Source organism: Manis pentadactyla, chromosome 5 (genome assembly GCF_030020395.1).
Source record: "Manis pentadactyla isolate mManPen7 chromosome 5, mManPen7.hap1, whole genome shotgun sequence".
Classification (NCBI taxonomy): Eukaryota; Metazoa; Chordata; class Mammalia; order Pholidota; family Manidae; genus Manis; species Manis pentadactyla.
This window is the reverse complement of record NC_080023.1, coordinates 146,094,712-146,111,729: the sequence shown is the minus strand read 5'-3', so window position 1 is coordinate 146,111,729 and position 17,018 is coordinate 146,094,712. Positions and strand designations below refer to the sequence as shown.

At 37.0% G+C, this 17,018-nt stretch overlaps 1 protein-coding gene across 5 annotated transcripts in view; it reads right to left on the bottom strand.

Moving 5' to 3' along the window:
• The window catches only part of GPCPD1 (glycerophosphocholine phosphodiesterase 1), a 66,838-nt gene that overhangs the window by 11,164 nt on the left and 38,656 nt on the right, over positions 1–17,018 (bottom strand). For 4 of the 5 annotated variants that reach the window (XR_005024742.2, XR_005024743.2, XM_036885114.2 and 1 more), the window contains exons 13-19: positions 16,152–16,229; positions 15,401–15,440; positions 14,006–14,067; positions 11,805–11,870; positions 6,045–6,181; positions 5,446–5,581; positions 4,868–5,028 (exon numbers count right to left, since the gene is read on the bottom strand). Coding sequence is in view for 2 of the 5 variants with exons in the window: in XM_036885114.2 (XP_036741009.1) it covers positions 4,868–5,028; positions 5,446–5,581; positions 6,045–6,181; positions 11,805–11,870; positions 14,006–14,067; positions 15,401–15,440; positions 16,152–16,229 (680 nt within the window). In the remaining 3 variants the exon portion in view is untranslated. Of the gene's footprint in view, positions 1–3,783; positions 3,895–4,867; positions 5,029–5,445; positions 5,582–6,044; positions 6,182–11,804; positions 11,871–14,005; positions 14,068–15,400; positions 15,441–16,151; positions 16,230–17,018 lie in introns of all 5 variants that reach the window. The other variant, XR_008997896.1, reaches the window with a different exon arrangement.

Below are 17,018 nucleotides of genomic sequence, written 5' to 3'. Positions count from 1 at the left end.
CACACTGGGAGAGACATGCCCTCCCTCCCAGCTCTCTTCGCTCACTTGGCTCCAAGAACCCTGGCAGCCACACCTGGATCTTCCAGGTCGTTTATAGAGGTTCTACTATGAGAAATCTGATCAACCAAAAAAATAGAGCTCTAATCTCCTGACATCAAAGGTTATGATGAAACAGAACTCCCAGATCACCCCAGAGTGAAATCCAAGTCAATAAGCCCCATTCACACACTCAGAGCTTCCAACATGCCTTTTAGATCCCAAGTTCTTTTCACAAGCAGCAGCCAAGGCTACTCAAATTATTTGAGGAAAGCTTCTAACATATTAAGATGGTAAGCAAAGAAGAAAATTCCAAGACAGAAAAAAAGTCCTTAATGTCTTCAGATAAATGGTACTTTCATCAAATGAAAACAGGATTTTTTTTGCATATTTACATATAAAAGTGTTCAGAAAAAAGATAGTTCTTGGAAATTAAAAACACAATAGTAGACATAAAAAATTCAGTAGAATGGGTGGAAGATAAGGTTGAGAAAATCTTTCAGAGTGGAGCAAAATGACACAGAAAACAGGAGAAAAGGTAAGAATTAGAAGTCTGGTTCAAGAGTGTATAATATGCAAACAAAAGAATTTCTATAAAAGAAATAGAAATTCTGACAAAAACATCACAAAAACAGAAGAGTCAAAAACTGAAGAAATAACTGATGAAGTTTTCTGCATCTTCAAGGACATGTATCACCAGACTAAAAGGGCTACCAGTATGTCCAGCACAATGGGTGAAACCAGAACCACAAGACCCTTCTCTGTGAAATTTTACAACACTGGTGATGAAAAGAAGGCTCTCCAAGCTTCCAGAAAGGAAACAAAGAAATAAGGTATGAGGCAACAGGAATCAACACGGTTTCACACCTCTCAACACAACACTGGAATTGGGACGATGACAAAGAAATGCTTTTAAATTTCTAAAGGAAAATGATTTCTAATGTGGAATTTTATACCTGGCCACAATACTTCCAGACATGCAAGATCTCAAAAGCATTTAATTTCCATGTGGTCCTTTCTCAGAAAGATACTGAAAGATATGGTCTGTAAAAATGACAATTAGGCTACAGAGAAAAAGATTTGGACTACAGGAGCAGGAGCTCTGACACAGGAACTGGCAGGGCACAGCCATCACTCAGGATGTCAACCAAACTACACTGGAGCAGTCCACGTGAAAAAGAAGGCATGTTAAGGGTTATCACTTCAAGCTGGCCACTGCCACTCTACCAGCTTTTTAACTCAGGCACAGAGTGCCCTAGTGAACCTGAACCAGAGTCACATAGTTTGTCTTAGCCACCTGTTGAAGAAATTTAAATTTCTATTCTACCTGATAGGTTTATTATGTGCACTGGCCTACTCCTGAGAATTGGTAACAGGCTACAATGAGCACAGAGCCTGAAAACAGAACGGCTCACCATGTGACCACAATCCTGCTGTACTTCTAATTCTAATGCCTGACACTCAGACAGATGTTTTAACATGCTGAGCTACAGGCCTGGTGGGTTGCAATATCACTTCAGAAAGATATAAGACTATCATTTAAAAAGGTGTGGGCCAGTGGCACAATAGACAAGAATTTAAAAAGTACACACATGAAAAGGAAATACCCAAGGGGCATTATCTTTAAAATTTTGTTTCAGGGACACACTTACCGATACACATTGCTATGTGTGCAGTGAGTTGTAATGTGAAATCCATTTCTAACTGGTTTGAATTCAAAAAGCTATGAAAGTCATTGCCCTAGAGACATTTTACACACATATTCTAGGAGATTTGGTGAACAATGTTTACAGCAAACATTGCAGAAGCAAAAATTTGGCAATCACCTGAATGTCTCAAATAGAATAAACCATGGTAGAGACAAGACAGCCATGAAGATAGATAAATTACAGTGAGGTACAACAAATGGATTAAGTTTAAGAACATAACAAGTGGGGAAAAAGTACAAATAAAGTTTAAAGGCATGCAAAACTAAATGGTACATATTTAGCGATAGAACTAAAAAGTTTAAAAACTCTAGAAGAGAATAACATTTTGATAAACAGTTATAGCAGGAGATAAGGGAATAGAATTAGGAAGAGGCACTCAAAGGAACTTTTAAGTCTAAAGACAGTGTTTAAATATGGATGTCTGTTACTGTACTTTATAAAATCGTTTGAGCAGACACAGTAATTTACTGTAAAAAAAAAAGGGAATATTGCACAATTTACTCTGAGTCAAGTATTATCCCTGTATCAAAATCAGACAAAACCATTTGAGAAAGGTAAAGGCCATCTTACTTATCACAAATGCAAATATCTCAAATATCAGCAAATCAAACATAGCAGTTTATATGTGGTAATATATCACAAAACCATGATTAAATGTAAATAAAGTCTACCGAGTGTTAATGCCTTTTGTACAAGAGAACAAATTCATTTTGATTAAAAAAACACCCACCTTTATCACAACTCTCCCCAAAGTAAAATGAATCAAAGGCTCCAAATCACTAACTGAAACTTGCTACATACTGTCTAAATTTGATAATGGAAAAATAATAGTAAATGCACATTAAGTACAAGAAAAAACAGCTTTAAAGAATTAGGGTACAGGAACCCACCTAGAGACAATGAAAGGGATAGAGGAAGGGGATTGCTGGGTTTTGTTGTAAGCCTTGTAGAGCTACATATATACATAATAAAACTTAAAATTAAAACAAAGAACTTTCACAGGTGAAAATCAATTCTGACACAATCCACCCTGTCCCCCATGAGACCCCAGCAGGAGTCCAGGACCAGGCTATCTCCTGAATACCCTCCACACCTTCAACACAGTCCTGCCTGATCTACGCTCCGGACTTTAAAATGCAAGCCCTGTTGAAGCAAATTTAACCATCCCCCAAATCCCTATCAATGCTTCCACTTTAAAACTATTATGATTGACCCTGGGCCTGCACCGAATGCACTTTCTTTAGAACCTTTTGTATCACATAGTATCTTCCTGTTCTGAGGTACATGTCATATTTGGCTCCAACCAGGTAAAGCCCTTGAGCTGAGGGCTCTGCCTAATATTTGTTTACCCTAGAAAGCTGGACATGTATAATCTCACAATACATTTTTCTTGCCTAAAACTATTTGCAGTCATTCTTTCGTCCTCCTCAAAAAGAGAATGTAGCCTTCAAAATTTTGCTAAAGCCAGCACTTCCTTCAAATTGTTGATTCAAAATTTTAATTTTCCTTTAATACTACAGTTGGAAATGTCTACTCAAAAGAGTTATAAATTATGCTGCTTAATGTAAAATAAACCGAATAGTTTAAAAAAGAAGTCGGTTATTACCTGGGCTGCAATGTTAAAACCAAACTTATTTAGACAAAATAGTGGGGGGAAAAGCTTAATTAAGAAAGTGATATAACTTCATAGGACAAACAGTAAAATGAATTAAATCCAAGGGAAGTATTTTTAAAAGCAGGCTGGTATTTCATCACTTATTCTGTATAATGTTGCTCAAGTATTATTAGCAAGCCTGCAAGTCCTAAGCAGAGTAAACAATATCCCTTCTAACCCCAAATTTTTTATATTAAACACCCTTTTCATCTCTCAGATTAGCGACTATTAAACTTGTATCATAAACATCCAGGGAGCTTATAAAAAAAGAAAAAGATGTTGAACAAATATTTGAGTTCCTACTATTTATAACACATTGTTCTAACCCCTGCAGATACAGCAGTGAACAAAACAGGCAAAGAGACTTGCCCTCAAGGAACTTACGTTTGTGTGAGTGTACTGGGGGTGGGGTGGGGTGGATTGGGAAAGAAGGTCCAGGAGAAAAGAAACAAGAACATTTATTAGGTACGCAGGTTCATCAGATGGTAACAAATGCTGTGGAGAAAAGTCAGGAAGTGCACCACTGAGTGGAGGTTGTTATTTGAATTAGGATGTTCAGGGAAGGCTTTACTGAGAAGGTAACGTTTCAGTCATTCTAGAATCTTTCTCAGGGGGCCAGTGGGAAGAGGGTGCCAGAGAACAGGTCAGCGAGGAGAAGAGGGTGACGGGGATGGCAATCAGCTCTCATAGGGCCTTATTAAGGACCTTGGATTTTACTCTAGGTGAGACAAAATCCTGGAGAGTTTTAAGTAGTAACATCATCAGAGTTGGTTTCCCTCAGGCTGCCGAGCTTACGACAGACAGCAGGGAGGCCGCGGTGGAGGCAGTCACCAGGGAGCAGGCTCCTTCAGTGATCCACATGCGAAATGAGGGGGCTCAGTGGAGAGTGACAATAGTAAGAATCCTAGTGTATACAGGGATTCCAGGTATATTCTGAAAACAATTAAGAAGATTTTGCATGGACTTAGGGTATGAGTAAGTAGCAGTCATAAAAGACTTGGAGGATTTGGCCTGAGTAAATGGAAAAAGTTGCCATTTATTGAAATTAGGAAGTCTATAGAACAGCCCTTGATAGCTGGATATAAAAGCTTACAAGTCAGGGGAAAAGTCTGAGTGGGAGACCTAAAAATTTGGGACTACATATAAAAGTATGGAACGTCATGGAATTGGATGAGATCACAAAGAAAGCTAGTATATAAGAGAAGAGGTCTGGGGCAGATAGCCACCCCTACCCCAAGATGACTTAGTAATCTAGGTTAGGGCTCAGTCACCCGAATTTTAAACAAGACTCCCAGTGACCGTAGCATACTCCGAAGTTCAAAACATTCCACTGATAAATGTTAAGATAAACCTCAGGCTGAACTACAAAATTTTCGCTTAACTAAGCTTCATGTTATTTACAATTTTATCAGATGAAAGCTACTTTTTTCCTAACAATCCATGAAAATTTTTCATGAAAAACAAATACCTATCATAAATTAGACCATTAACTCCAAATTCCTTCAATTTCTTTCTGTTTTCAGGATCATTGGTGTCATCACCCCAGCAAAATATGACTAGTCCCTTAGCTTTTGCCTCTTGAATATAAGATGGATTTCTGAGCAGGTCTTCACTGTGTGCATTTATCCCCTAAAAGAAGAAAAATAAGTTACTCAGGAAAGGTTAACTTATTAACTGCAAATATGAAATAGTTATAACTCTATATCAGTGCTCTCCAAAGGAGAGCAGGCAGGGAAAGAAAATGTTAGAATTTTTTTCTTAAAATTTATTTTATCAAACTAGTTTACAGTCTAATCATTTTAGATGATTCATAAAAGCCATTCAGAAAACTAAGCTACAAAACTTACTTAACAGAGGCCTGCAAGAAAATATTTTATGTTGTTCATTTAATTGCTTCTCATTCTGAGATCTAGTATCTTCATTTTAACCTATGCTTGTGATACATGTAAAACTAGTAATTAGCTGTACAAAGTAATCATGAAATCTTACTACTGCTCTAAAACATTTCTTAAAAAATTGAAATAAAAAAATGCAAACATAACTTACCAGCAAATTTTCAAACTGTGCAAAGCTCATTGCAATGGGGGTTGTTCGAGATCTGAGGTCCATGAGTTCAGGGTAAATATCAGATCTTCCTTGAGTCAAAAATAATATGGGATATTTGTTCTGCTTTTGCCGAACCCTAAAAAAGACAATTTTAAAACTGCTCAACAGGGAGGTAATTACAGAAAATACTAAAAATATAAAGAAAGAAAGAAAAGGAGCTAATCCCATCACTAAGATATAACCACCATTAACATGCATTGCACCATTTAGTCAAAAACAGAAGAATTTTTAATTATTCTATATAAGAGCTAAAATATTCTCAGAAATGGGCAAGATGAAAGCCCTCGAGGGCCTACAATTTTAAGTAGAACATTACACACCTGCAAAATGAAACGCAGGGCATGAGGTACTGGGACTGAGTGGGCATGGAGTGCATCCCAGCAGGGAGCCCTGAAGGGTGTGAGAATACATGTACCCTGACTGAGAGGACTAATCAAGGGAGAGGTCTGGGCAGCTTCCCCTCCTCCAACCACAGTTTTGTACCCTAAGCCCCAGCTACAGTCTAAGAATACAGGACAAAAAAACTGAGTATTACTCACATGGTGCAAACATCTGCATCAAATGAAGAAAACACTATTCTCCTCTTCCCAGAATGTTCTAAGACAGTTTTTAAAATTATATCCAAAAACAGATTCATGTCAAAGTATGTTGATAAGTTACCATCCCACATTCCATCCTTTGTGGAAGAAATAAATAGGAAAACAAAAGCCATTAAAATACCCTAGAATCAGTGTTGGTCCAACTCTTAAAGATGAGGAAAGCAAAGGCCTAAAAAGATTAAGTGACTTTCCACACAGCTACCAAGTGATGGCGCAGCTGTACCAATACACGTAGAGATACTCATATGCAAAGCAATTATACCATCACTAGAATTTTGCTTTAGTAAAATATGGAAATTTGCAATCTATTACGACTTTACAATATTTTTATATAATCTTCATAAATAATAGGACAAGAAGACTTCATTTGCTAACTCATTAAAAAAAAAACCCTGGCAATTATGAGTTGCCAGTTAAAAATCTCATTCCTCAGGTCTTAGGCATATCAAGTACCCTCAACAGATAATAAAAATAACTCTCTAAATTACAGCTAAGATATCAAGAGCCCTGTTGATATTCAAATGTGTTAAACGTTTTAAATACTAGTCATTAAAATAATTCTAGAGAGGAGGAGCCAAGACGGCGGCATGAGTAGGGCAATGGAAATCTCCTCCCAAAACCATATATATTTTTGAAAATAAAACAAATACAACTATTCCTAAAAGAGAGACCAGAAGATACAGTACAACAGCCAGGCTACATCTACACCTGCGAGAACCCAGCACCTCACAAAGGAGGCAAGATACAAGTTGCGGCCCAGCAGGACCCAAGCACCCGCCCTACCCTAGCTCCCCGGCGGGAGGAGAGGAGTCGGAGCTGTGAGGGAGAGGGAGCCCAGGACTGCTAAATACCCAGCCCTAGACATCCTCACCAGGAGCACAGACACACAGTGTGTGGTGTGCTGGATACTAGGGAAACGGAACAGTAAAACCTGCGAGCGAGTCGCCGCAGCCAACACCCTTGGGACAAAAGAAAAGAGAATACTATGAAAACCTATATGCTAACAAGCTGGAAAACCGAGGAGAAATAGACAACTTCCTAGAAAAATACAACCTTCCAAGACTGACCAAGGAAGAAACAGAAAATCTAAACAGACCAATTACCAGCTACAAAATTGAAGCGGTAATCAAAAAACTACCCAAGAGCAAAATCCCCGGGCCAGATGGATTTACCGCAGAATTTTATCAGACATACAGAGAAGACATAATACCCATTCTCCTTAAAGTTTTCCAAAAAATAGAAGAGGAGGGAACACTCCCAAACTCATTCTATGAAGCCAGCATCACTCTAATACCAAAACCAGGCAAAGACCCCACCAAAAGAGAAAATTACAGACCAATATCCCTAATGAACGTAGATGCAAAAATACTCAACAAAATATTAGCAAACCAAATTCAAAAATACATCAAATGGATCATACACCATGACCAAGTGGGATCCATCCATCTCGGGGATGCAAGGATGGTACAACATGCGAAAATCCATTAACATCATCTACCACATCAACAAAAAGAAAGACAAAAACCACATGATCATCTGCATAGATGCTGAAAAAGCATTTGACAAAATTCAACATCCATTCATGATAAAAACTCTCAACAAAATGGGTATAGAGGGCACGTACCTCAACATAATAAAGGCCATATATGATAAACCCACAGCCAACATCATACTTAACAAACAAGAAGCTGAAAGCTTTTCCTCTGAGATCGGGAACAAGACAGGGACGCCCACTCTCCCCACTGTTATTCAACATAGCACTGGAGGTCCTAGCCACAGCAATTAGACAAAACAAAAACATACAAGGAATCCAGATTGGTAAAGAAGAAGTCAAACTGTCAATATTTGCAGATGACATGATATTGTACATAAAAAACCCTAAAGACTCCACTCCAAAACTACTAGAACTAATATTGGAATTCAGCAAAGTTGCAGGATACAAAATTAATACACAGAAATCTGTGGCTTTCCTATATGCTAACAATGAACTAACAGAAAGAGAAATCAGGAAAACAATTCCATTCACAATTGCATCAAAAAGAATAGAATACCTAGGAATAAACCTAACCAAGGAAGTGAAAGGCCTATACCCTGAAAACTGCAAGACACTCTTTAAGAGAAATTAAAGAGGTCACTAACAAATGGAAACTCATCCCATGCTCCTGGCTAGGAAGAATTAATGTTGTCAAAATGGCCACCCTGCCCAAAGCAATATACAGATTCAATGCAATCCCTACCAAATTACCAACAGCATTCTTCAATGAACTGCAACAAATAGTTCAAAAATTCATATGGAAACACCAAAGACCCTGAATAGCCAAAGCAATCCTGAGAAAGAAGAATAACGTGGGGGGTATCTCACTCCACAACTTCAAGCTCTACTACAAAGCCACAATAATCAAGATAATTTGGTACTGGCACAAGAACAGACCCACAGAGCAGTGTAAGAGAACAGATTCCAGACATTAACCCAAACATAGATGGTCAATTAATATATGATAAAGGAGCCATGGGCATACAATGGGGAAATGACAGCCTCTTCAACAGTTGGTGTTGGCAAAACTGGACAACTACATGTAAGAGAATGAAAGTGGATCATTGTCTAACCCCATACAATTTGAAATGGATCAAAGACCTGAATGTAAGTCATGAAACCATAAAACTCTTAGAAAAAAACATAGGCAAAAATCTCCTGGACATAAACATGAGTGACTTCTTCATGAACATATCTCCCCGGGCAAGGGAAACAAAAGCAAAAATGAACAAATGGGACTATATCAAGCTGAAAAGCTTCTGTACAGCAAAGGACACCACCAGTAGAACAAAAAGGCATCCTACCGTATGGGAGAATATATTCATAAATGAAAGATCTGATAAAGGGTTGACATCCAAAATATATAAAGAGCTCACACACCTCAACAAACCAAAAGCAAATAATCCATTTAAGAAATGGGCAGAGGAGCTGAATAGACCATTCTCTAAAGAAGAAATCCAGATGGCCAACAGGCACATGAAAAGATGCTCCACATCGCTAGTCATCAGAGAAATACAAATTAAAACCAAAATGAGATATCACCTCACACCAGTAAGGATCGCCATCATCGAAAAGACAAACAACAACAAATGTTGGCGAGGTTGTGGAGAAAGGGGAACCCTCCTACACTGCTGGTGGGAATGTAAACTAGTTCAACCATTGTGGAAAGCAGTATGGAGGTTCCTCAGAATGCTCAAAATAGAAATACCATTTGACCCAGGAATTCCACTTCTAGGAATTTACCCTAAGAATACAGCAGCCCAGTTTGAAAAAGACAGATGCACCCCTATATGTGTATCGCTGCACTGTTTACAATAGCCAAGGTATGGAAGTAACCTAAATGTCCATCAGTAGGTGAATGGATAAAGAAGGAGTGGTACATATACACAATGGAATATTACGCAGCCATAAGAAAAAAACATCCCACCATTCGCAACAACATGGATGGAGCTAGAGGGTATTATGCTCAGTGAAATAAGCCAAGCGGAAAAGGACAAGTACCAAATGATTTCACTCATATGTGGAGTATAAGAACAAAGAAAAAAATGAAGGAACAAAACAGCAGCAGAATCACAGAACCCAAGAATGGACTAATAGTTACCATAGGGAAAGGAAATGGGGACGATGGGTGGGAAGGGAGGGATAAGGGCAGGGAAAAAGAGGGCATTACGATAGCATGTATAGTGCGTGGGGGGCACGGGAGGGCTGCGCAACACAGAGAAGACAAGTAGTGATTTTACAGCATCTTACTATGCAGATGGACAGTGACTGTGAAGAGGTATGTGGGGGGGACTTGGTGAAGGGGGTAACCTAGTAAACATAATGTTCTTTATGTAACTGTAGATTAATGATACAAAAAAAAAAATGGGCAGAGGGGCTGAACAGACAGTTCTCCAAAGAAGAAATTCATATGGCCAACAGACACATGAAAAAATGCTCCACATTGCTAGTCATCAGAGAAATGCAAATTAAAACCACAATGAGATATCACCTCACACCAGTAAGGATCGCCACCATCCAAAAGACAAACAACAAATGTTGGCGAGGTTGCGGAGAAAGGGGAACCCTCCTACACTGCTGGTGGGAATGTAAACTAGTTCAACCATTGTGGAAAGCAGTATGGAGGTTCCTCAGAAAGCTCAAAATAGAAATACCATTTGACCCAGGATTTCCACTTCTAGGAATTTACCCTAAGAATACAGCAGCCCAGTTTGAAAAAGACAGATGCACCCCTATGTTTATCGCAGCACTATTTACAACAGCCAAGAAATGGAAGCAACCTAAGTGTCCATCAGTAGATGAATGGATAAAGAAGAGGTGGTACATATACACAATGGAATATTATTCAGCCATAAGAAGAAAACAAATCCTACAATTTGCAACAACATGGATGGAGCTAGAGGGTATTATGCTCAGTGAAATAAGCCAAGCGGAGAAAGACAAATACCAAATGATTTCACTCATCCGTGGAGCATAACAAAAGAAAAACTGAAGGAGCAAAACAAAAGCAGAATCACAGAACCCAAGAATGGACTAACAGTTAGCAAAGGGAAAGAGACTGGGGAGAATGGGAGGGTAGGGAGGGATAAGGGTGGGGAAGAAGAAAGGGTGTATTATGATCAGCATGTATAATGTGGGGGGTGGGGCAAAGGGGAGGGCTGTGCAACATGGAGAAGACAAGTAGTGATTCTACAGCATCTTACTATGCTGATGGACAGTGACTGTAATGGTGTTTGTGGGGGGGACTTGGGGCAGGGGAGAGCCTAGTAAACATAATGTTCCTCATGTAATTGTAGATTAATGATACCAAAAAAAAAATCATAATAATTCTAAAAGCTCAGAAAACTAATAGTCACTTATTAAGAAAAATTTTGCTGAGCACTCACTGCACTAACCAGGACCAGCTAGTTTATGATAAATAGCTACTTAGAAGACATGATTTAAGGCAGTTATAGACTATTCTGACCAAAACAAATTCCAGAGCACTGCTCCAGTTGCCAACATTACACCTGAATGAACCACTTCCAACAATGCATCCCCTTCATTTACACATGCCCTCATCAGTAAAATTCAACAGTCAGTTGTTCTCCTCAGCTGGAACTTAAGTTCCAGGAAGGCAAGGCTTTATTCCATTTTGTTCACTACTTGACTCCAGCACCCAGAAACTGCCAGGCCAATAGCAGCATTTCAATATATAATTGTTGAACAAAAGAACGCTTAAATCTGAGACTGATTTAAAACACATTTTGAAGAAATTTCTTTTCCTGGTTATTACTACTTATTGCCACTTTACAAAAACTGCTTAGAAAATTATTAAAAATATATGCTTCAATGGGGAAGGGAACAAAAACAAGAGTTATAATGTTCTGTCTGTTCAAGTTCTCACTGCTCACTTTGTAAGTATGCCTAGACACCATCCATAATAATGTACACATAAGACACATATGAACTGAAATTTATAGTATAATACACTCATCACTTTTAAGTACTGACATATTAGTGTTAAGTGCAAAATATGCTTTGTTAAAAAGGTCCAATAAGCACTGTGCTTGCTGGAAGAAGCTGTAATATTTCAGTTCATTTACTCCATTAAAACAAAGAAGAACAAAGGCATTTAAGGAAATGGGACGGTGGGGAACAAGAATGTGTCACAGCGGATTACGTACCCTTTGTTGGCAGATCCACTTTATTTCTATGTTGAAACCTACATCTTCTGGCAAAGACTCTAAAACCTAGAGTTTTGTTTGGTTGTGGTGAATTTTGTTTTATTTTTGGTGAGATGAATGGGAGAATAGGAGAAAAAAAGGAAAACAGAATTATTACAAAAAGTAATCTGTAAGACAACATACCACAGTAAGGATAAAATGTTTTGTGCCTTTGGCATAACCATCTTTTCTCAAACTCAAACTGACAATCTGGTTGATGATTAAGTCAAATAAGAAAGTTGAAAGAGACTGAACAGCAAAAGCAGTAGTCTTAGGCAACAATTCTGACAACTGATGACTACACCACAAAGATGGATCCTTAACCTACAATCCTTTTCACCATCACTACTGGACATCCAAGTGAGCTCATGTAAGAAAGGCAACCCATGAATTTAAGAAAACGCGTGTCGTTTTTGGAATTGCATTCATGTATGTCAATCTCTTATACTAAGATATGATTACATGAAAAATTATGATTTCTAGCTTGTTTTGAAGGTGCCAATGCCTAAAAAATACCATGCTGGGAACCCCCTGAAGAGACATTATCTCCAAATGAAAGAATATGCCAAAGCCTGTCATTATCTGCACCAAATTATCTAGGCACTTGGAAATAAGACTATTTTAGCAGTATAACTAGAAAATTAAATTGAATATATATGAAGATTGGTTATTAACCTATAAAGACTGACTTGTTTAGTCTTTAAACAAACATGAAGGCCAGGCAAATACATAGGTATACTCAGGGGAAAATCTGAAACAGATTATGTTTTTAACTTCAATTTATTTGACAAGTTTAGAAATCATTTAATATGTGTGGTATATATGGCATTTCATTTTATGAAACAGCTAATAAAAGCATACTAGCAGAATAACATAATGGCAAGAACATAACTTGAGAGTTTGGTGACCTGGTATCTAGTCTTGGGTCTACACTAACCAGATGCATGGAAAGTACATTACCTAAAATGGTCGTACTCAATTTCATGTGGGGCTTTTGACCTTCTTCTGGTACCTTTAAACTTATTTAACGTATCTGTCACATTTTTATTGGACTGATGCAAAAGTTGAAAAATAAGGACAATAGCATATATTACTATTGAGATTGCTGACATCAAATTCACAGAAAGATTCTCCTTTACACTGAAACTGTATTTGGGTGATTTTTGGTTTAAAAATTTTTTGTGATTACAGTGATGGTAAAGTGAGTGAATAAATGAGAGTGTGTTTAACTTATTTGACTCAGTACACACTATTACACATTTGATACACATTTTCTTTAAATTATATTTCTGTTCTTAGAAATTGTGAGATTTCTAAAAACCAAATAATTTCAGAATTTTGGACTAGAAGAAATGACTACTTAGCTGGGCTTCAGAAATACTTGAAAAATCATTCAATTCCTGTTTGAAGCACTAGGACAATGTCCATATTAGGAGCTTTTCTGTAGCTTCCTTTCTGTGGAGTGAGTAATCATGATAAACTGAAATTACCCACTTTTGGCTAAGCAATCTACTGCATCTGACATCACCAGAAAAAGGCAATGGAGAGAGCACAAGTTAGGAAATGGAACCAGCAGAAGCACAAGCAGCCCCTGTATGGTCACAGAGAGGAGCTGGTGACCACATAGGCGTGCCTGATGTTGTCAAGCAGATTCCTGAATGAACTGTGTCTAGGTTTTAAAGCCTCATGCTAGTTTTTGTTGTATTTTCTCAGAGTGAATTCTTGAACTTTGCATCTCATTTTAAGTAACCAACATACCTATATTGTCTTTGGTTAGAGATCTTGTTTCTGTCCAAAGCTGAGGAACAGTCTTCAATACTGTAAAAATGCTACACCACCACTGCATCTCTCTCCATGCCATTTTCTGTGCCCTCTCTTTCCTGTTTATACACAGAATTATGCCAGCTTCCTATTCTTAACACATTAACCCACTGAAGTAGGAATTTTTATTCATTTGAACAGTTAAGTTAGTCTTTAAAAAAAAAAGTTTCACAGGTAAACTACACAAAAATGTATCTTCTCTAAAAAGCATCAGTTTATATTACTGTTGTCCAGCGGATGTGTCACAGCAGATTAGTACCCACTTGAGAGACCAAAATAAATTATTCAGATATAACAGAATTAATGACATAGCCTTGCCTTAGTTTTCCTAAGGAACTTACCATCTTAAGAGAAGGAAAGGGCTGATTTTCAGAAAAGGAACTTTCTTCCTCAACCACAGATTCTGAAATTTTAAATTAAAAGAACTCAGAAGATGAAATACCATTTTATCACTAAGATCTTTTCCTAAATTCTTAGGGCAAAAAAAGAGATGCTGAAGTAATTATGAGATCCTTTCATATGTAGTGTTTTTTTAAGGTTCTTATATTTAAAACTCCCATTTTTGTAATAAGCACCCTTTATGAAGACTAGTTTGCAACATTTAATATAAACACTACAGTCTGTGGCCCCAACAGTGATTATTTTCTTATAAAAACAGTAACACTGCTTTTTAAAAAGTAGTCACAAGCAGTGATTTGTTATTTCTCAGTGGAATGAGAAGCTGTGTCATCTTAAGATTTCTACTTACATATCAAAGTCAACTCAGAAGTTAGAATTATGAGAATTCATAGCTGCTACTGTGCGTCTGCTGTCATTACCATTTAATACAGAACAGGTATCTTGGTACATACAAGAATTTTTATCCAAAAGGGAAAAAAATGAGTATCAGGCTTTTCTTTTCTTAAAAAAGAAAAACAAAGCCCTGTATGTTTAAAATTCAAAGACCAAAATCATATAAAATTTTCCAGTTGAATAAGTTGGAGGTAAAATTCATTTTACTATTAACAATCATGAAATATTTGTAAGCACATAAAATCATATTTATGCTGTGAGGATAATCTTTGGAATGTTTAGCACTTTACAATTTCCCCATAAAGACCTTCCAACTATCCTGTTGTCACAACTGCAGATAAACATCTCATGAGTACCTTTATGTGCAGAATACTTTAAGTGTCTTGTGGAATATAAAAATACTTTCCTTAAACTTGAGAGGTTTGCATTCTAGTTGAAGAGACAGGCTATATACAGACATAAGGGGCTCAAAAGGGGATACATTAAACATCAAATGAATGGCACAGACTCTGAAGTTCCATACAAGGAGAAAGTATACTGGACTTACAAAGACATTTTATATGCTGGGCAAACTGAGGCACAGAGTACTTAAGGACAACATGCCGAAGGTAATTGCTGGTGAATGCCAATGGGGATTCAAATGCCTGGATCTGCGGTCAGATTCTACAGTTAATATATTCTCTACTTTGTAATGGTTAAGAAAGTTTGAAAGGACTGATGGGTACTTTGATCATCAAGCTAAAAAAACTCACAGAAGTAAAAAATCAGGGTTATTATACACATGACATACACATTTTAAAATTAATATAAAGCCTTCATGTCTATAAAATTACGTTTAGCCAGTACTAATATTCATTAATATGACTAAGAGTATGTTAAAATAAGGAAAAACTCCAGGTATGCTAACTACAAAATGAAAACAGTGCTTCCATGTTGGTACATACCTTTCAGACCTTTAGATTTTAGTGCAGTCACATGAGCGAGCTGTAAAACACATACACAAAATGCAATCAGAAAAAAAATACTTTTAGTTTATGATGATAAGGTTAATTTAAGAACTGTAACCTGAAAGCTAGAAACCTAGAGAAAACTATAAAGTTTAGAATTATCAGTTTCATAAGAATAAGCACTAACAACTGTATATATTTTATATGTGCAGACATATACATAAGATCATGCATGATAAATACCCAAGTAGGAAGAAGAATATGAATTCTTAAGTTAGGAAACCATTTATATTCAACCGATCATTTATGGGAACAGGAAGAAAGATCATGTAAAATTACATGATACAACAAAATATACAAAGGTCTTAGATAGTAACATCAGTATAAAAACCAATAATAGCATAAAATGCCAATTGTAAAACTGTGACAGTTATATAAAGAAGGGCTCAAGCAGATCGAGAGGCAACATAAGATTATGGATGAGAAAGGCTGGCTCCTAAGGCCTACACAAACTTATAGCCTAGCCTCTTCGCATATGCAAAAACCAATGGGGTCCAAGGAAACTGTTGAGAAGCCAAGATGGATTAGCATAGACCCATTCTTCCTAACAGAACAGAAAACAAAAGCACACGCTCTTTGTATGCTTAATATACAGTCATTTCCATATGCAAAGAGAATATAATACCATACATACACAAATATGAACAGTTCTAAAACTGATAATTTACATTTTTCCTATTATTATTACCTTTAACAACTGGAGTTGGTCAAATGTTAATTCCTTTACTGGAATTTCAAATAATTCAACTGGATCAGCATCAAATTTCTAGAAAGTAAATAAAGAAAAAAAAATGCATCCCAAATTATTCCTGAACACTTTACCTAAACAGGCCTAATATATCAATTTACTGAAGGATAAAAACAACTGTTTGGTGGCCACAGTGAGCCCATGCAAGACAGCCCTTCTTACCTAACACCACTTCCCAGCTCTTAAATTCTTTTGTTTTGTTTTTACTGTAGGTGAAAGAATGTTTTTAATGCCTGGAAGAAAAAAAACAGCTGGGAGGAGGCTGTGGCACTAAGACACACTGAGAGCAAAGCAGTCATTTTCCCTATTTCTTACCCTGTTGTACACATTTTACTTGACAATATTATCTATGCTAAATGACAAAGAAATCAACATGCAAGATTATGTGAGGACTTATATCTGTCAATAACTTCCTAAACCCTTTAAACTTAAATTTGGATAAAAACAGCCACCGAAGACATGAGAAAACTGTCTCATTAGTTATAAACTGTACTTAACGGGGACTCCTCTAGCATAAATATTTTTACCCATGAGCAAACCTGTTTTATTAGATTTTAATGCCATAGCAAATGCCATACTGTTTGGGCACCACTATCTTAAAGAAATGAGTTAATGTACCACCAACACATTATCAATCCAACAAATATACTAAAATCTATTACATTTATATTCATTCACATACATGTGGTATAAGCCTGTATATGCAGTTTCTTGGGAAGGATACATAAGAAACTATTAAGAAACACTTCAAGAGTGAACAAGAAGAATAGGAAAGGAAGATTTATTTCTTATTTCATAATTTTCTGA